This window comes from Euprymna scolopes, chromosome 4 (assembly GCF_053919585.1).
Source record: "Euprymna scolopes isolate OS-2025 chromosome 4, ASM5391958v1, whole genome shotgun sequence".
Taxonomy (NCBI): domain Eukaryota; kingdom Metazoa; phylum Mollusca; class Cephalopoda; order Sepiida; family Sepiolidae; genus Euprymna; species Euprymna scolopes.
Genome location: NC_136485.1, coordinates 180,361,483 through 180,382,666, shown reverse-complemented (window position 1 = coordinate 180,382,666; position 21,184 = coordinate 180,361,483). Strand labels below are relative to the sequence as shown.

The window sequence follows — 21,184 nt, the reverse complement described above, 5'->3', positions numbered from 1 at the left end:
CTTATATAGACAAATTTAATAACAGAACAACTAAGAAAAGGATCCTTCAGACTACTGTTCTTGTATTGAGTGTATTTTTAGAACATTTCAGTCGATATAACCTTTGACCTTCTTCAGGTGTATCTTGTCAAACTCAGCAATCTGCATGGAATTTTAAATGGGACAGCATGCTCTTGTTCCCCCAATCATAACTGGGTAGAAATCTTAAGTAATTTGCAATTTCATTTTGAGAGTCACTGCACTGAGGATTGAACCTTCAACCTCCAGAAGAGTGTAACTTACAATTGAATTTTACCAAGTACTCTATCTACTGCACCAAAGGTCCTTACTGATTGGTTAGATGTTACATTGACCAAAACGTCAAAATAACATTCAAGATGAAAACAGCAGTCCGAAGAATCGAATAATACGCATAATCAATTCTCATCTCAAAAATTCAGAAACAAAGAAAAGCTATAAAAAATGTTGCCATTAGAGATTTTCTACTTAAACTACACAAACTATTTTTCATCTTGGGTAAACATCAAAGATTCACAGGTTTTCTTTATTCACATGATCGTAATAAGTAGTAATTAAATGTCAAATAGTTATTTCAACCACAGTTTATCAGTCATGTGACATGAGGACAAAATGGGATTACTATAAAGTAGAGAAGGAACAGAGGGAGGGGGGGGGAAGATGTGAAAATCAGAAGTTTTTGCAAGAGTCAGTTTTTTGAAACAGGATATTTAAAAATTAGGAGAAGCCACCTCTAATACAGGAAATTAAGAATTCCCTTCGTATGAAGCAGAGAATTGGGAGTACTCAATAAGATAGGAAATTGGTATAGTTCCCCACTTCTAAGACAGGGAATTGGAAATTTCCCATCTTTAAAGTATAGTTGGGAGGAGGTGAGTCTCCACTTCTGAGAATAATGTATGGTTGAACAGCTTGTCACTCTGGCTGACTGATATTTCTGCGTATAAGATTCTAATATCTTTACTGAATTGCACAACTCTTATTGCCCAGTACCGCTTTATTAATAATATTTCTGACTATTTGTTAAAATAAGTTTATAGTTGAGTTCCTTTTAAATAAGGAAAGACACCGAAAATCAGGAGAAACCAAACACAAACGGCCTTCTTTATACACGAGATAAATACCGCAACTAAACACAATGAAACTGAACTCACAATACTTTCCACATGGTGTCTACTGCTGTACCCTTATTCTCAGATCAAAATAGTTCCTTTTTAAAAAATTTTATTTACAATTTTCTTATCATTTTGTTCTAGCTGGGGATGGAGTATCCTACCGGATGCTAAACATTCACCAACTATTGCATACATTCTAACTGAGAGATGTTTTTAAAGATTCTAACAGTTTCTTTTAAATGCAATTGTTTGTATGTCTTGCACTTGGTTCATCGGGTATATGTATTTACAAGGCAGTTTTTGGAATTCCTTTTCATGAAGTTGGTTGCTCCTATAATTCCTGAAATGATGGAGACCATCCTAAGATTCTAGTTTCTTTTCATGTCGTACATGGTATTTCGTTATCTTTTCCCTCTCCGCTCTGTTTAATCCAGCATCATTGCAGACACTAACTTCTACTAAGGTTGCTTCTTTCTCCTTGTGCTATATCACTATCTCAGATTTAATAGCTCCATTTTCTATGTACATAACTGTAGGAATTAGAATGAATGCTAAAATGCTTTTTTGGAGTAGAATTATTTGTGTTGTCTTTTCATGACAGTACGTATCAAAAATGCGGTCGCGTTATGAGAAAAATTGAAGACATTTCAATACCTAAAATTCTTTAAAACAAAGGGAAAGTGAAGAACAGAACTTTCCAATACTAGAAATGTTCAAACAGTGGTTCGAATTGGATCTTGTATTGACCCAATATGGAAAGCAGTTGTAGAAGCAAATGAAGAGTTCAATACGATTCCATTTATTGCTACAACAAACAATGAAATTTGTAACAATTTTTAGAGCTGTTTTGCACCTGGAAAACAGCAATTATTTCCCTATCCTCCTCTCTCCATATAAGCATGGAAACTATTTATATGGAACATCTCCTAAGACGGCAACAGAATCATTGGGACAAAGCTATGCGCAAATTTGATTAAGAAAATTGACCATAGTTTTGCTGATAGCAACATCTGGTTTGCTAGCTTAAACGGTTGAGGTTTGAGATTAGAGTCTCGTCATGCGCAAAATTCTCATATTATTAGAATTCTTCAGACTACTTTTCTTATCTTGAGTATTATTTGCACATTTCAGTTGATATAACCGCTGACCTTCTTTAGGTGTATCTTTTGAAATTGCAGACCCATGGCACAGTGGATAGAATATTTGGTAAAATTTAGTTGTAAAAGTTACACTCTCCTGGAAGTTGAAGGTTCAATCCTCAGTGCAGGCGATACCCAAAATACAATTGCTAATTACTTAGTACTTCTACCCAGTCATGGCTGACGAAAAGAGAGCATGCTAACTCGTAAAGTAAAAAAATTGAATGATGAAATTCCATGCAGATTCTTTAGTTTGACAATATACACCTGAAGAAAATCAGAGGTTATTTTCCATGCAGATTCCAGACTTCAACAAAGATACATTTGAAGATAGTTAGAATTTATATCGACCAAAACGTTGCACAAATAACACTCAAGATGAGAACAGTAGTTTGAAGAATCTAAATAATATGAATACTCAATCATTTAAAAAAATTCTGAACTGCAAAATTCTTATCCTGATGTGAATACATGTTGTGTACAGAAGATGCATTTTATTCTAAGAAACTATGAAAATAACCAGTTGATGAGATTTCATTTCTATTTAGCTTATTCTGATGTTCTTGCGGTGTAAATGTTGAAAGGAATAACGAGAAGACTCAGAAACAGTGAAATGAATAATATATTAACAGAAATACAGACAAGTGTGTTAGTTGAGTGGGAACTCCGCTCAACTGAAGAACAAGTAATGTTATGACTATTCCTCTCTGAGTCTTGGGTCCAGACTGGCTGGAAAGCAGAACCTGCTTACCGGAAATCACATCAGGAATAGTCCATCGTCAAAATCTGTAGTCGTGCTACCCCAACAGATAGTTCACCCAAAGTATCAACTGGCTTGTAAGTTACTCTTTCAACATGACATGATCTTTACTTCAAAGAACTGATAGGTAAATTATTACCATGACAGAAAAAGCATTTATGTGACCAGTGCGTACATGCTGATTTATTTTGCCAGATCAATTTCTTCTTGAATCCATCTTGTTGGGTTGTTTCAGCAGATTTTTGAAACATGGTACTTAACAGAAAGTTGTAGAAGCAGTACTAATAACTGACATAAAATCATTTGGAGAATTTATGAACCGGTTCAATCTTGCAGAGAGATTTCAAAGTGAAAATTTCTAGATTGTGATATGAACATGAATTATGAAGCACAGCCTTGAATCGTTATAATTTTGCAGTTACCTTAACTGGTCTAAGTTGAGAGTCAATATAGTATTCTTAGGTTTCCAGGAGATATTTTGCGTAGAAGATAGAATAGTCTGAATGCTTGTGAACTTTGATAAGCTGATTAATAGAAGTACATAGCAGTTTGGCATCTATTATCCAAGAGCATCTATTACAGATGTTGTGGTTGGGAATATGTGGTATGGGTTACCTTAATGCTCTTATTAGTTATGTGATACTATTGACGTCCTGCCTCAAGTGTTAGGAAGTTTATAAAAAAAAAAAAAAAAAAAAGGACATATCAGCAGAACAAAGGTATAGGAAGTTATTCACCAAGACACACAAAGGGAATTAAAATAGGATTGTTAATCAAGGTGTGGCAGTAATTTAGGACAAAAAGGACCCAACAATAACAGTTAATAGATTTAGAGTTAACTAGCATTTCAGCCCGGCGTTACCCGGGTGTTTGGAGGTGTATGTTGAGCAAAAAAAAAAGAAAAAAATGTGACGTCTTTGCTGTTACGACCACTGCTAAACCGGAAGTGATGTAGGTTTAAATTAAGGCTAGACAATCGAAAAGAGAGGATGACTTTCGAAATTATCGGCAAAAAAAAGTGGCCCCCTCCCTGTAGAAAAGTGCCCAGTTGAGGGTGTAGAAAATGTTTTTAGCCAATTTTTCGGTATTTGTCGTCTGAAGGGTCGAGCTTCCAAACAATACTGATCTTGTGAAAATCTGTCGCCTCTGTCGACAGTTTTAGGCAGACATGCAAACATACATACATTTATATATTGGTAGCTCAAATTTTCAACCCAAACCGATTAAAAAGCTTGCCCTATCTCTGAATACCCTTTATGTAAAATTTCAAATGTTTAGACCAGAAATTGTCTGAGTAATTTGGTAGAGACTGCAGAAGTCAATTTTTTTTTTAACTTTGACCCCTATTATGAACCCTTAACATTTATTGTTTTGGGCTTAAATGAAGTTATTAAGTCAGATCCATGTCCAAGAAACCTACATCTAAAACTTCAAGTGTTTAGACCCAAAATTGGCGGAGGAGTTTGGTAGTTCTCAAAGGTAAAATCGTTGAGCCCCTTTACAGCCAAATTTCTGGCTGAAAACGGATTAGAAAGATTTTCCCAAATCTCAATATTTTGTATACCAAATTTCGAGTCTGTAGACTGAAAATTGACAGAAAGGTAAATTTTTATACTTTTGCATAAAGAATTTGTCACTTGTGGTTTTTGCTGCTAAAATCGGGCGTTATTTTATTTTTTTCTGGAGAAAAATATGAACTTGATTTTTCTTTTTTTCTTTAGACAATGAACTTTTTATATATTAATGTTCTTTTTTCTGTTCGTTTTATTGTCTGGAGGAAGATAAAAGGAAGAATAAAACGGTTTTGTAACATTCAGCGAACATTTTGAAATTGCTAATACTCACAAAGCAAAATGGACAAATTGAAAGTAGTGTTGGAACATTTAACCAAGTTGCATATAAATGCCGCAAAGCGTCAGTCACAATCCGAAAAACACTGGACTGAACGTCAAATACGAACCAAGGAATAGCAAAAGGAAGTTTAAAAACAGTTAGCCAACGTCAAATACAAACCGAGGAATTACTTAAAGAAATTGTTTAGAATAATGCGAACATGAAAAGCAATTCAGCATTTTCTACGAATACAATATGGACCGCAATAGACAATTTTAAATATGAGGAAGAGGAAAAATCATTCGCAGCGTATTTTTGGCGTTATGAAGATCTTTTTAATATTGACTACGCAGCTGTAGTGAACAAACACTGATGTCTTTAAGTTGTCTGAACTAACAGAAGACAATTTTAAATGTCTTGTGTTTGCGGAAATCAGGCGCAGAGTCCTTACAAAATTAAAAAATGAACCGAACTTAACACTTCAAAAATTGACTGATCATTGTCAAAAAGTAGAAATTATAAAAAAAATATGCAAGAAATATCAAAGCAGGCATCGCGAATATAAAAAAGTAACAAAAAAAAACCCCGTCGAAATGGCACACAGACACTAACCACCGAAACTCAGAAAAACTAAAAGCACCGAGCGCTTGTTTCAGATATGGTGGAATACATTGGGTAAGGGATTGCCTATTTTTAACAAAAACATGCCATTTATGCAATAAGATCGGTCATAAAAGTTCGCACCGTAGGAAAACTCAGAATAGAAGCTGTGTACGTCAAACCAGAACTAAGAATGTCGTAGATGAAAATCTACGCAAATATGTAACGGTTAACATTTTAGGCAAGGCTATTAAATTCCAATTAGACAGTGGATTGGATCTTTCTATAATAAATCTCAAAACGTGGAAAATATTACGAAAGCCAACTATGTTAAAAACTAACAGAACGGCGATGGCTGTTTAATGGTACAAAAATTAATTTTGAAGGTGAATTAATGACAAGCGTCACTTTACGGAGGAAAAAAAAAAAAAAACTAAGATTGTATGTGCTAAAAGATAGTGAGAACCTGTTCGGTTCTGACAGCATGGAGGAGTTTCGTCTCTGGGATCTTCCTATATCCACAATCTGCAAGAAAATAGATACCCGCCCAGCAGAAATGGAGAAACTTATAACTTGTTTTAAAAAAGAATTCACAAACGTATTTACTCCTGGCCTGGGGAGATGTACAAAAATGGCCACAGATTTTAAGTTGAAACCTGGCACACAACCAGTGTTTAAAAAGAAACGTAATGTCCTGTTCGCTTCCCTGAACAAAATAAATCAGGAACTAGACAGATTAAAAAGCATTGGTATATTGGCTAAAACTGAATATAGTGAGTGGACTGCTCCAGTAGTTTACGTAAAGAAAAGGTCCGGAGAAATTTGCATTTGCGCCGACTTTGTGACCGGACTCAACAGGTCCTTAGAAGATTTTCACTATCCATTACCTAGTCCAGAAGAAGTGTTCACGAAATTAAATGGCGGCAAGTTTTTTTCTAAGATTGACCTAAGCGATGCTTACCTACATGTTCCGGTAAACGACAAAAGCGCTAATCTCCTCTGTATTAACTCATCGGGATTTGTACAGATACGAAAGACTCTCGTTTGGTCTCAAGGTGGCACCCGCAATATTCCAGCAAGTAATGGATACTATGCTGTCTGGCTTGGACACCACAATCGCATATCTTGATGACATTATCATAGCGAGCAAAAGCAGGGAGGAACATGAAAAACATATCAGACAAGTATTCAGTCGAATACAAGATCAAAGCAGATAATGCAAGTTCTTTTTACAAACAATTAAATACCTGGGTCAAATAATCGCTAAAGATGGCAGATGCCCAGACCCAGATAGGCCGACCGCTATTAAAGAAATGCTGGCACCAGTAAACATAACTCAATTGCAGAGTTTGTTTAGGTTTGGCAAATTATTACCAGGGGTTCATCCTAAATATGCACAAATTGCACACACCACTTAATGAATTGCTGAAAAACGATAAGGCTTGAAAGTGGACAGAAGATTGCCAGACATCGTTCCAAGAAATAAAAAGAACCCGGACTTCAAAACTATTCCTAGCGAATTTCAACCCGCAGTTAGACATAATAGTAGCTAGCGATGTTAGTCAATATGGCATTGGGGCGTACATGCTACATTGAATGCCGGATGGGTTGAAACAGCCTACTGCTTTCGCATCACGGACTCTCTTGCCAGCAGAAAAGAATTATTCTCAGATTGAGAAAGAGGCTCTAGGAATTATATTTGCAGTTTCAAAATTCCACCGGTTCTTGTACGGAAGACATTTTTTTCTACAAACCGACCATAAGCTGTTGATATCCATTTTTGGATTAAAAAAAAAAAAGGACTTCCAACATTCACTGCGAACCGACTATTAAGATGGGGAACTATTCTGCTGAACTATAATTTTACAATTCAATTTCTCCCCTCAAAACAACTAGCTCATGCAGACAGTCTATCGAGACTGATTCCAAAATGGAACCTCTTGAAGATTCAGTAATCGTGGCACTACATATTAATAGTGATGTAAAACCCATGATAAAAAATATTATCTGCGAACTGCCGGTCACACTTCAGGAAATTAAGTCAGAATCCCTAAATGACAATTTCATTCAAATCACGAAGCAGAAATTAGCACTGGGTGACACCAGTTCAGACATTTTTTCTGGTTGCAACGAAATACTGTTATACAGTGAAAGGGTTGTTCATCCTCCAAACCCTGCAAAAAAGAATTCTCAGGGATTTTCACATGGGGCATCCAAGAATAAACAGAGTGAAAAGCCTAACGTGAAGTTTTGTTTATTGGTCAGCTATGGACCAAGATATTACCGACATGGTGAACAGATGTAAAGGCTGTGCTTTGGCTGCAAAAGCACCACTGATAACATATAAACCTTGGCCTAAGGCTGAACAACCATGGTCAAGGATCCATATCGATTATGCAGGACCTGTGGAGGATTTTTACTACCTGATAGTAGTTGACTCTTATTCTAAATGGCCAGAGGTACTAAGATGCAAAACACCGACCACGGCAACAATGACAAATTTTTTATTGGAATTGTTTGCTCGGTTTGGGGTTGTAGACTGTCTGGTTAGCGACAACGCTACACAGTTCACCTCGACAAAGTTCAGAGAATTCTATGAGACGTATCAAGTCAAGCATATTACGACACCCCAGTACCACGCCAGAAGCAATGGCCAGGCCAAACGCTTCGTTGATACGCTGAAAAGGGCATTAAAAAAGGCGTCCAGTACACCGACAGAAAAGGCCCTTCAGCAATTTCTGCAGGTTTACAGAATCACAAGAAATCTGAACAAACCAGATGCGGGATCCCCATCAGAAATCATGTTTGGATGGAAAATAAAATCCGTATTTGATAAACTGCTACCCAAACATGTAGTACACAACAGAACCTCTACAATGCCAACAAAACGGTTTAACAGCGAAGATAACGTGTATTTTAGACATAACGTTTCTTTTTGGGAACAGGGCACAATCTTACGAAGAATCGACCATGTTACATACATCATTCAGGGCCCAAAGTTCCAACATAAGAGGCACCTGAACCAAATTAGGAAACACTTCTACAAGGATCAAGAAGAACCACCGCAGGACGACAGTGAGGCGATTGAAACTGTATGACTGTTTTGACATAGACCCTCCAAAAGGGATGTCAGAACTGAGACGCTCCGGCAGAAAGAGGAAGCGCACAGACCCCTTGGTGGTCTGCCCCAAAAGGAAGAAATACTGATTTTCACAACCGTGGAAATCAGCTTGGGAGGGGGAGGGGGGTGCTGTGGGGGAATCTTTTTTTTTTTTTTTTTTACATAGGCATCACCACATTATCAAGGCCAAGAGGCCACTCAAGGATAAGGGTTAAAGAGTGTACAGTAGAAATGGGACAATATAGTAATCATTAGTAATGAAAATTTGGTAAATTTGATAACTTATATGGAACGGCTCATCAAGAACTTATTTACGTTAGACTTGAAGACAACCATATTGTAGTCAGCCGGAAAGCAGGAAGACGGAAGACAATTCCACAGGCGTGCAGTTCTAAGAAAGAAGCTTTGTTCATGAAATCTACGTTTAGGTTTAGGCACAGATAAAGAGTGGGGGGAATTATTGATAGTGTTTACAGCTAGACGAGTGTTTCTTGTGAAAGTTTGGCGAGGGGGGACCATAGATTGAAGCTCAGTCGAACACTGTTCTATCCATTATATAAACCATAGACCTTTTGATCCCAGGTGTCGATTAAAAACCAGAGCGACCCTCGCTTGCTCGGTGACGTTTACTACTCTTTTCAGTTGTAACCTTTTTACGTTATTGTTCCAGTAATACATTGTTTAAACCCTATTCCGTTGTTCTGTTTTCTTTATGGCTTATTGCAAACCATAACACCTATCTAATCTGATTTGCCCTAAACAAACTTGTAGGACAATCCAAAATCTTCATCTGATATTGATGATGTATACATAATAACTGTAAAAACTACCCTGCTTGACGAAACCTAGCCTAGTTAACTCCTAGAGAATAAATAAATTTTTCTAAATCTTAAATATTATTCATCCAGTGCAACACCAACCAAGAAAATACTAACTTTCTGTGAGTGTTTGACTTTTAGCTGAACCCCCACACACACAGACAACTGTCCTTTATATAATGTATAATTTGTTCTTGCATTGTTTTGATTTGGTTTTTATCTTCTAAAATGAAATAAACTGAATCCATGACATGTGTTTTGTATTGCTGTATTACTTGTTTTTTTATTGTTGTTTCTTTTTTGTAGAAGACATTCGGACCAGCCTATATATGAAATTAAATGAAAAGATATTTTTCAATATAATTTTATCTTTCTTTTATTTTTTTTCTATTTTTAATTATTTTACTTCCTTTTTACCTTACATCAACATTTTTACCTATTTTGATCACTTCGATATACCTTAAGGTGTGCCATAATTTGAGTGAATGCACAAATTCTTTCAACTTGTAAATCTGTTTTTCTGTCACAGTTTTTGTATTGACGTCACTTTTTTTTTTTTTTTTTACTAAGTTTATTATACATAATTATTTTATTGGGAAGTTTCTTCAGTAGATAATGCACGAAAGTCTGAATCTATCAAGCACTTGTCTGGATGATCTTTATCTACGGTTGCAAAACTTGACAGGTACGAGCTGCAGATCTCAAAAAGCTAGAAGTGTTTGACCAATACTGTCCCCAGCGAAATCTGTGTGTCTACTGGCACCATTTCATTTCCAATACCGAACGAAAAACACTATACCTGATAGTGCGTAATGGAACTGATATGCAAAATGAATTACTATAGCTGTCTTTATTAAATGAAGCTCTTCCACCATATATACAGTGTCTATGATGGAAAATGGGTAATGGCTTTCCTAAACAATCAAGAACACCACAAACATGAGAACATCAACTTGTAAACAAATAGTTGGAATAATTGATGCAGATGAGTGATTTTAGCAATTTAATCACAGACACCATTTACATTACAAATGGGTTCTGGAGAAGATTGCACCATGTTGAAGACTGCTGGACAACAACGAAAGGAAATCGCTATTTTAGGACATGTGGCCAGAACAGACGGCCTAATAAAAGATCCGCTCTTTGGTACAACCACTAGCAAAAGAGGATGTGGAGACCAAAAACAAAAATGTCAGACAGCGTGAAGGATATCGTGGACATTAGCATGGCCGAGTTGCTCAGAATAGCAAAGAAGTGGAGTCAATGGCAATGATTTGTGAAGAATGCCATTGCTGGCCAGTAATGACCACTCCGTCAAAGAGAGAGCATTTACATAATTAAGGTATCCTGTTTGTGCTTCCAGTGATTTTGTTCTGTTCATCCTGTTTCTGTTGTACCTGTTTGTTAAAATTGGAAGTGTTCAACCTATACAGCCTTCACTGATTTCTGCAAATCTGCCAACACCATTTTGTCTCCAGAGATTCAAGGAAGGCAGAGTGTCTGTGAGAGGTGTGAGAGGAGCAAGGAAGTCAGAATACCAGAGTTGATTATCCAAATAAAGAATTTCATGGATAAGGTCCGTTGTGTGTCTATAGAAACAATTAAGTCCACAGTGTGACGTCAGTGTGGTAACTGTACACACAATTATTTGTGAGAAACTGAAGATATGAAAAATTTGCCCAAAGTTTGTCTCAAGAGTACTCAGAGAAGATCAGAAAGAAAGACATCATGACAGCAGTTTTGGATGCTCTGGTGACCTGCGATGGAAGCTGGGTCTACTGCTGCCAGAGAAGCTGTCATTATGAGACAATTGAGATGAAAGAGGCTGTGATGAGTCATTGACACGTTCACACAAGAGGACTTCCATGGGATCTTCCAGTTGTTGGAAGGGTACAAGTGCATTAGGGCCGGAGGAAATTACTTTGAAGTCTGGAAACTTATTGAAGGCTCCCCATACCTTAACAGATTGCTGACATGGGAGCATATGATTTTATATAGTAAATATCGATACACTAATGACATAAAAGAAAAGCCATTTTAACAATCAGCGAACTATTGATCATTTAAAAATGGGAGACGCTAAACATAAGAAATGTTTTTGAGAAGGATCTCATTCATGAAAAGAAACATTCAATATCACTTGAAGCTATTTCAATTGTTATTTATATTATTTTTCAAACTTTTTATGGCAATCACGTCAGAACGATGAATATTATAATTTATTAAATTTTTATTTTTGCATCAAACTTTTTTGTTTTTCGGTAGCTCTTTATCATATATAGGTTCTGTTAAAAAGATAATATGTAAATTTATATATATATATATATATATGAAATTGGTATACTGAGGCAGCATTTTTTCATTCAAGCAGATATTATTAAATACAACAGAGATACTTTGCTTTATCATGAGCGCTCATGATAACTATGGAATTTTCATCCATATTTTCAATTTTGATATAAAAGATTATATGGAAAATCAAAATATCAAAAAAGAATCATTAAGCAAAGTCTCCATTATATTTAATAATTTCTGCTTATATATATATATATATATATATATATATATACATATACATACACACACACAAATTACTCATAGACCTTTAATGCAAACAGAAACAACAAAGAAAGATGAAGAAAAAGAAGCAAAAGTGAAAGAAACGCAACTAAGTTAAAAATTTGGTCAAGAAAGATCAAACGGCTGAATGGATAACTACTGTAAGACAAGTACAAAGCAACAGAAAAAGATATAATTATAAATAATTCGGTAACCATTCATATACCAATAAATTTTAAGTCAGAATGAGATGACTTAAATTGTAAGCTTCAAAATATATATATATATATGTAATTTTTATACGGCTTTGGTATTAAACATAACTAATGTATATCATATCCTTTTAAAAGACATAGCATCTCCAAACATCTTGGGTGTTTGTTTATTGGTAATTTTTAAACCAATCATTTCAGGTGAATATATTACATATTTATATGTCATGGTGAAATTAGCATCAATTTAAAAAACTATTAAAAATAATCTAGATGTGCTAGATGTATTTTTAACAACAACAAAAAAAAATCATTCACAATTATGTTCTGTTTAAAAATGGCAGATCTTTAAGTCAAGGGAGATAAGTCAGTTTGTCATAAAGTTCTTCCAAATTAAAACATGCAATAAAATTCAATAATTTGATAAATTCTATTTTTTACTTGTAATTATTTTTCTACAGGATCAGTTTTTGTAATTTTGCGAATTTATACTAATTTCACCATGACACATAAGTATATAATAATTTTTTCACATGAAATGCGTTGCTTCAAAAGATCACCAATATAAACAAGCACCACATCCTGTTTGAAAATTTAAAAATCAAAATTTTTTTTAGAAATTGAAAAGAAAAAAAATAGCTGTACAAAAAAGAAAATGCTCAAAGCAATGTAGTTAATCTCCTATCAGTATGAATAGCTAACTTGTATAGTGTAACACAATGAACAATTAAATATAAATTATATCAGAGTGATGTGCAAGAAGTGGGAGAAGAAGAATATTGTAAGTGAGAACAGGATTGTAGAAGTATATAAAACATTACTTACAGTAAGAAAAATGATTCTAGTGTAGTATTTCCCATATTAAAAAAAACAAAAATAAAGAAAAATCCGTATAATGTACATGCCTGTGATGAAACAATACCATATTTCAAAAAATTACGTAAATTGATCAAGTAATTTATTTTTATAAGCCAAAATAATTTTTAAGTGATTAATGGGAATTCGTAGGCATTACAAAAAAAAAAAAAAAACAACAAACAAACAAGTATGAATTATTGTTGAGTTATCTCCTTTTGTTTCTTGAGATTGTTTTCAAAATGGCAAATGAGACAGTCATTTCTCAGTTACTCATAATAAAATTTGATTCTCTTATTTGGAAATAAAACTACTTGATCAATTTGTTATTTTTTCGAATATGTCATGGCTGGACAAGAACTGAATATGATTTAAGTGTATATGTGTATGTCAAATAATCATAGTAGATTGAGCCGACAAATACACAGAATGATTGATAGCCTAAGACTTTGATAAAGTAAAAAGATAAGCTACAAAAGAGTTTGGTATATGTTGACACATATTTTCTTTTTCATAAAGTTTATCAGTTTTTGAAATTTCTCTCATTGACAAATTTGAATTTTAAATGTGGTTGACACAAGAAAGACACCTATAGATTATTGAATAAGTAGTAAACCATTTGTTTTTCTCACTCAAAACTATGAATTACTGTCTTTTATAGAAAAAGTAAAGAAAAGGTTTAAGTAATAAATAACAATAGCCTCATTACGTTTATTTAGCAAAAAACAAAACAAAAAACAAAACAAAAAAACAAAACAAAAAACAAAACAAAAAAGGGAACAGTGACATTAAGTCATCATCACTATATTCAAGTTAACCAAAGTACACAACAACAATTACAATAGACACCAAAAGAAGACTGTCAAGTAGTAAGCAAGCTGACCATAGAGAGCGACCCAAAGACTTCCTTTTCATTGGCTACACAAATGTAGGCAAGACACCACTCGGTGGTTGTCCAGAATCCCCCCCCCCATATTAAAAAACAAAAATACAGAAAAATCTGTAAGATGTATGTAGCATGTACTTGTGACAGAATGAAAAGATCATACTCCAAAAATTATGTAAATTGATCAAGTAGTTTTATTTTTATAAGGAAAATTATTTTTTAAACAATTTTAAATGATTAATGGGAAATTGTAGACATTACAAGGCTAATCTAGCAAGTTTGAATCATCGTGGAGTTAGCTGCCCTTGTTTCTTCAAGCTGGAGATGCAATACGGTCTCTTTTTGTTTATTATTTATATAGCAGAATTCTAGACAACCATTCATCACTCTGTTCTCTGGATGTTCCATTTACCCTTGATCCACACTTTATATGGCTGAGTATTTAGCAAGGGTGCATCAATTTTGACTCTTTGGTATTGACTGAAGATTGAAATTTAGTCTTCTGGCCCATTAGCAGACATCGTTATGCCAAATGGGTGAATAGAGTACATTGATACAGGTATCATTCCAGTTGTATTGACGATGTTGATTTTTATTTTGTTTTTTCACTTTTGATTTGAAAGTACAATTAAACAAAAAAAATTGGGAGGAAATAAAAAAGCTTTACATTTAAAAACCACTTTTCGACTGGCTACATATTTTCTCAGTTATATGAAAAACAATTCAGCTGATGACTAAAACGTGCAAGTTTCTCATTTGATTTGAATTTCATGTGCAGTAAAAAAAAAAAATTTTAATGGAAAAAAAAAATTGTTTCTTTTGTCTCACTTGTGAAAATTTTAGGGTGTCTCTTGTAAGTGCAGTGAAATTATTGATAGGTTGAGAGGATAACCAATCTATGTGCAAGAAGTGTAAGATAATAGGGATGGTTAAGAAAGTATATCTGGATGGTAGCTATTAAGCTATTAAGTTTGTCAAGAAGTTATTACTTTGGTGATACTATTGCAACACAGGGGGGAGCAGGTGCTAGTATGATTGCAAGAATTAAAAGTGAATGGAGTAAGTTAAGAGAAATTCTGCCATTACTAACTAGCAGAGTGTTACCATTATTGATTAAAGGTAGAGTCTATCAAGCATGTATACACAGTGAGGATGTATTGATGTGAAAACTAATCAGTGAGAGTTGAGGACATGTGTTGCATGGAGAGATATTATATGAACACTATAGAAAGATGTGTGCATAAGAGTTAAATCAATTGAAATTAAAAGGAGCTTAACATACTTATTGTTATAAATCTCTATTTGTAAGGAAGGATATCATAATAGAGTCCTTAATAATAATAATAATAATATACACACAAACACACACACACACGTGACTTGAAAAGAAACTGGAATCTTGGGAAGATCTCCATCATTTCAGTAATTATAGGAGCAACTGAACTCATGAAAAAGAATTTAAAAAAATTATTTGACAAATATACCTGGTCAACAAAGCGCAAGAAAGATACAAACAATTGCACTTAAAAGGACAACTAGAATCTTAAAAAGATCTTTTGGTTGAAATGTATGAGATAGCAGGTGAACATCTGACATCCAGCAAGATGGGGATGCCCCATATCCAGCTAGAACAAAATCATACGAAAAAAAAAAAAAACGAGGGAGAAGTGTGGCGTGATATATAGTGTGGTGCTTATATGTATGGTCTCTGACTCAGCATGCTGGATTTGGGTTCTGTCAAGCCTATTACATTACTTTCACTAATAATCTTTGAAAAGATAAAACGTATGAATTCAGATATTCTCCTCTCAGTTATGAATCAAATAGTAGAGTAGACTAAACCCTTAAGTCTTGGTTGTGCAACTAGTCTAGAAGAAAGGAAACTCTTAAATAACATCTCTGGTTCTTTCTGCATTGTTTTCAGCTATTTTGGATTTCTCCTTGCTAATGGACTAGAGCAATACTGGTTCAAGGGAGACAGTTGAGAATTGTGTAAATCTTACTTTACTATAGACTCCCTGCGCAAACACTCTTACAAGAGGTATCTTACATTTCTTAAAACTGAAAATAGTCCTATATACATACATGTCTTTTGGTTGGGATCAGAATAGCAATACCAGAAACCATAACTTTCAGCACTGGACAACGCGCACACTGCTACTTAATTTGACTTTAAATCAGTAATAAGTACATTTCTTCTACTTCCATCAAAATAAAACTTATATAACTGGATTCACAAGTTACTTTAAAATGATATTTTTATATTTTTGTTGTGATTTGTATACTCGAAGAAATCACTACTTAAATCTGACTATTAACGATAAAACATACAGCATAGCATGGCCGCTGGCAGTAGATCACTTTTTGCAAATAAGCAGGCGGAGTGTGTTCACATAAATACTTCAAACACAAGTTGTACTGGTCGACGATGTTTCTAGTTTTTTTTTTTTTTAGCTAATCAGAGAAAAGAATTGTCTTTGCTATGGAATTTGAACACAACACGTACATCTTTCCAGTCAAAAGTTAGAATATCTCAAAGTTGACGCTTTGTAGTACAAAGATAAGTAAAGACAGAAACTGTGTTCAAACGTTATTTGATAGTGAATATATTAATTTCTTTTGTCCTAAAATTTGAAAAGAATTGGATAAAAACTTCTTATGCACGAGTCGATAGAAATAGTGACAAACGCATATAAATATGAGAATTGTTGTGCATTGTGACACATGCAAAAAAAAAAAAAATCTGTAATCAAAGTGTTCATCGACTAACTTATGAACATGAAGTATTCATTTTATTTTTGTTATTAAGAAAACATAAGTTTTTGATTATGGAAAGTAAAGAATATTTTTAAAAAATAAATTCTTGGAAAAAGAATAACCGACAATGGCCACATCGTGATGGCCATTTTGGATTTACAGGTCGCCATCTTGGATTTTTCATGATGTGAGAATGACAAATGATAATGTCCATCAGAATAAAACTTCCTATAATGATAAAGCCTTACTTACCATTTTTCTTAGCTGTTTTTATGATGTTTCTACTTAAAGCCTTTAAAATGAAACTGAAATATGCTAATTAATTAGTCCATAAGTTACCAAGTGAGATTGTCATAAATAACACCAACTGAATCTTCATGGTATTATGATAATATGTTCAAAATTTCATCATATCTTAAAAAGATCTGAAGATATAACTTTTTAAAGATGGGTTAGTCTGTAAATTGTGCAAATTTCCTACCATTTTCAGTCACGAGCTAATATGCCTTTGAATAGAACTGACTTAAGGCAAAATGTCCAGTGAAGCACATATATTTTGATACTTTGAATGGTCATAACTCCAGTTCTGATGAGCAGATTTTAAAAAACTAAAGATATTATCTCTTTGTTTTTTTATGCTCTTGTCTAAATGCTTGATTTGAGTTTATTCGATCTAAGAAAAAAAAAAAATGGTGTGGTATTGCTCATCGGAATGTAGTATGTGTTTTGATGTTGCACTTAGTCTATTCTGTCTTCCTTGCTCAGTGAAGAAAAAATCATCCTAGATTGAGACAATTTTTATTTTTCTTCCAATACAGAGTGACCCTTTTGGGAGATGGATTTTCCCAGAAAAAAACAAAAAAAAACAAAAAACAAAAGAAAAAAAACAAAATGTGTCTATCTTTGACTTGTGAGGAGGCAAGTAAATTTTTACATACATGCATACATACATACATATCTGCACAAAATCTGACAATCTCACAGAATATATACCATGAATATAAGATGAAATTCTTTTAAATATTCTATCACATAGACCCCCAAAAGTCCCTGTAAATTCATCATTTTACCATTATTTCCGAATTCATCTAGTTTAGTTTAAAAATTCTGTATTATGTGATTCTTTTTTAACCTGATAAGATAATTTGTGCCAAAAAACATATTACTCAATTAGAAAACAAGATTTAATAGTGCGCTATATTTGGTTTTGGAAATCTTTGATGAAAATAAATTTCCAGTCTGAGGAAAGATATTAAAAGACTATTTTGCATTTAAAAATGACATTTTGTAATCTTTACACATTGTATTCATACAAATATATGTAAGTACACACACACGCACATATATATATATATATATATATATATATATATGATAGCTACTCATGTTGATTACGACATATGATGTCCGCCACAACAACTAAGTTATATATTATTTTAATTGGAATTCATTATTGAGATGAGTATTATTTATATCAATTTTTATTTATTGCGGACTATTATTCTCATCTTTATTAGTGAAACAACAACTAATAAAGATAAGAATAATAGTCCGCAATAAATAAAAATTAACAACTAAGTTGTTCGGAAATCTACACAAATGATTTTTTATAGTGGTAAAGACTTTGTGTAGAACCATTCACACTTTTTAGTACAACTGCTAATCTCAGTCAGTGCAATGACTGTCACAAGACAGAACAGACAGACAATCTCAGGTTTTACATTAGAGTTTTCCTACTCCTAAATGCATGTCTTAACAAAGACTGTGGGTGCATCTCTCTGAGTGAGTTAAACGTGCCCCCAAACCAAATATCAACTTGAAAATTTCTACACAGTACATACAGTACTTAGCATTCCTAAATAGTCACCTATCTGGTGCTGGTCAGGTTCATTCTTGCTTAACTTTGGTGAAAAACAGTGTCAATGTGATTGTGCCATGTATATATATATATAGTGACGGGACTATTCCAAAATTATTACTGATACTGTTTTAAAAGTAAAAACATAAAATAAAATTAATTATTTCAGAAACTGATGAGTAGACAACAGCGGTGTTAAGCCGGCACTGGCGATATTGAAAAACTTGTCCATAGCATTTGAAATCTTTTAATATTTAACCGTGAACTTGCTGAGAAGTGACATAGAGGTGTTTAGCAAATAGACACAAAAAGGTTTACTAAGAGAATAGGCAAGTGAACTCTAGAATGTTTACTTTGTTTACCATAATTGACTAATTAAAAAATGAATTAGAATTAGAGAGTCAATACTAAATCTGGGAATGGAATTCATAACTGGTCCTTAGTCTTATGCTGTGAATGAACAACTTCTAATGAATAAATACATGTGTGTTTGTTTCATATTTTTTTTGTAATGAAAAAAATTAAAAGAATCGTTTATGTAATCGGAAATTAGGTTCAAACTTTTCCGATTCCGATACTAAAATGTTCTGATTTTTCTGATTACCAATTAGTCATCAACATTAATACATATTTATATACTTTATTAATATTTTTTTTAACCAAAATTTTAATATATTAAAATGCCAGTAATGTTCATATACTAATAAAATTAAAGTCAAAATTAATTGACACAATTATTTAAGCTTCATAATTATCAGTTTTCATACTCAAGCATATATATATATATGTGTGTGTGCGTGTGCGTGTGTGTGTGTGTGTGTGTGTATGTGGAGAAATGTTTATTTAATTATATTTCACCTTTCATTTATACCGTCCTTTAATTTATGAAGCTCAATATAACTACAGAGCATACAAAAGTCTACATTCCAAATTTCAAGATGTTGACCATCTTACCTTTTATTTCTTTAAGTATGCTGAGATGCACAATTCTTGACAGCATCTGTTTTATAGCACACAATCATCCAAGTAACTATTATGTCAATTTTTGAATTTTGATTAAATGAATTATTCTGTGCTATGCAACAGGTGCTGTCAAGAATTGTGCATTTCAACGTAAAGAAATAAATGGTAAGATGGTCAACATCCCGATAATTTCCAATATAGACTTTTGTCATTATATATATATATATATATATATAAAAATGAATAAATAATGAAAAAGACATCTTATTTACCTGGTGATGCAATCTTGTCTTTTCCTCTTAGGTTTTGTACAGCTAATATCTCCAGTGGTACTCCGTTTACGTTTCCTGTGCATGGTTGACCGCGGCTCATTTTCTGACTGGACAGATTCTATCACAGATTCATTGCAAGTGTCCATACTAATTCGTCCATCTGAGTCCGTATTGCACTTTTCACTATTCCCCTCATAAATCACAGCTGATTTAGCCTGCTGACCATCAATGGTCACTACACTCGTATCGTTAACGATAGCCAACTCAGATTGTGCTTTAGACGTTTGTAAAGTTTCACCACACAACAACCGATCAGCTCTCGTCCTTGCTTGGCCAGCTTTATGCAAACGCTGAACACTTTTATTGACCAGTTTACGCTTTATTTTTTCAACAGCATTTTTTGAATCAGGCGAATGTTCGGGTGACAATAATTTTGGTCTCCCTCGACCTGTTTTCGTACTACTTACCTGCGTCTGTAACGTATGACATTCCACGCAAGATTTATTGTTATTCACGGTATCTGCTTCTGCTGCTTTAGGTGACTTAGAATTGTTAAGTTCACTGCTACTACACTGTAAGCTGCCATCAACGTTGTCCGTGAGGGCAACTGACTCATTATAGTTTATAGAATTATCCGTATAGCTTTCTTCTGCCTGTGTGGCCGGACATGGAGTTTCAGATGATATGATGACAGAAGAATCCAATTCTGGATCTTTTGATATTTCGAGAGTAGATTTCTCTCGAATACAGTTTGTGTTTGGACTGGTTATGGTTAACACTGCATTGTCAGACCATCTGTTGTTGGTATCATCCATTGAAGCGACAGCAGAAGTAGCCTGCTTTCGAGAGCATTTTTGGCGAGTTGGTGTCGCAACTGGCGGCACTACCGATGCTTGCGAAGTGGATGAAGAGTCGTTTGCAAACGGCTCTTCATTTAAGGTAGGGATTTTCTCCTCTGATGAAACGGAATAGCTGGTAACCAGTGCTGACGATTCAATACGAGACTGCTGTTCTCTTTCTAGGCCTAAAAATAAAAGTATTATTAATCAATAAAAAGGTTTAAAGTGAAAACGATTTTAACAATGTTGGATTTTCGAAATGTTCAATATAAAAGTATAAATTTTGAAGCAGGCCTTCTCATACAATCTGCATTTTACAATTTTGAATAATTTTCTTTGTCTTGGTTATTGCCATTTTCATCTGTTAGCTTTTGTACTCTACAGCCTTCTTTTTGTCGATTAACCTTCTGGATAAAGAAATTCAACAAATAAGCGCATATATAAGGTTACAGTGACCTTTTAAATTAAATATTCTTACAAGTTTAAATAATCATCACATTATTTGTTAGTCATGGAGAGGAATGAAACATTAGAAAGAGTGAAATCAGCATACCATCCTAGGATGAGACTATGTTGATG

The 21,184-nt window shown here is 33.9% G+C and overlaps 1 protein-coding gene across 2 annotated transcripts in view; it reads right to left on the bottom strand.

Moving 5' to 3' along the window:
- LOC145270461 (uncharacterized) overlaps positions 1-21,184 on the bottom strand; it is a 198,696-nt gene that overhangs the window by 113,619 nt on the left and 63,893 nt on the right. For both annotated transcript variants that reach the window (XM_080126098.1, XM_080126103.1), the window contains exon 3: positions 19,767-20,790. In XM_080126098.1, the coding sequence (XP_079982224.1) occupies positions 19,767-20,790 (1,024 nt within the window). The remainder of the gene's footprint in view (positions 1-19,766; positions 20,791-21,184) is intronic.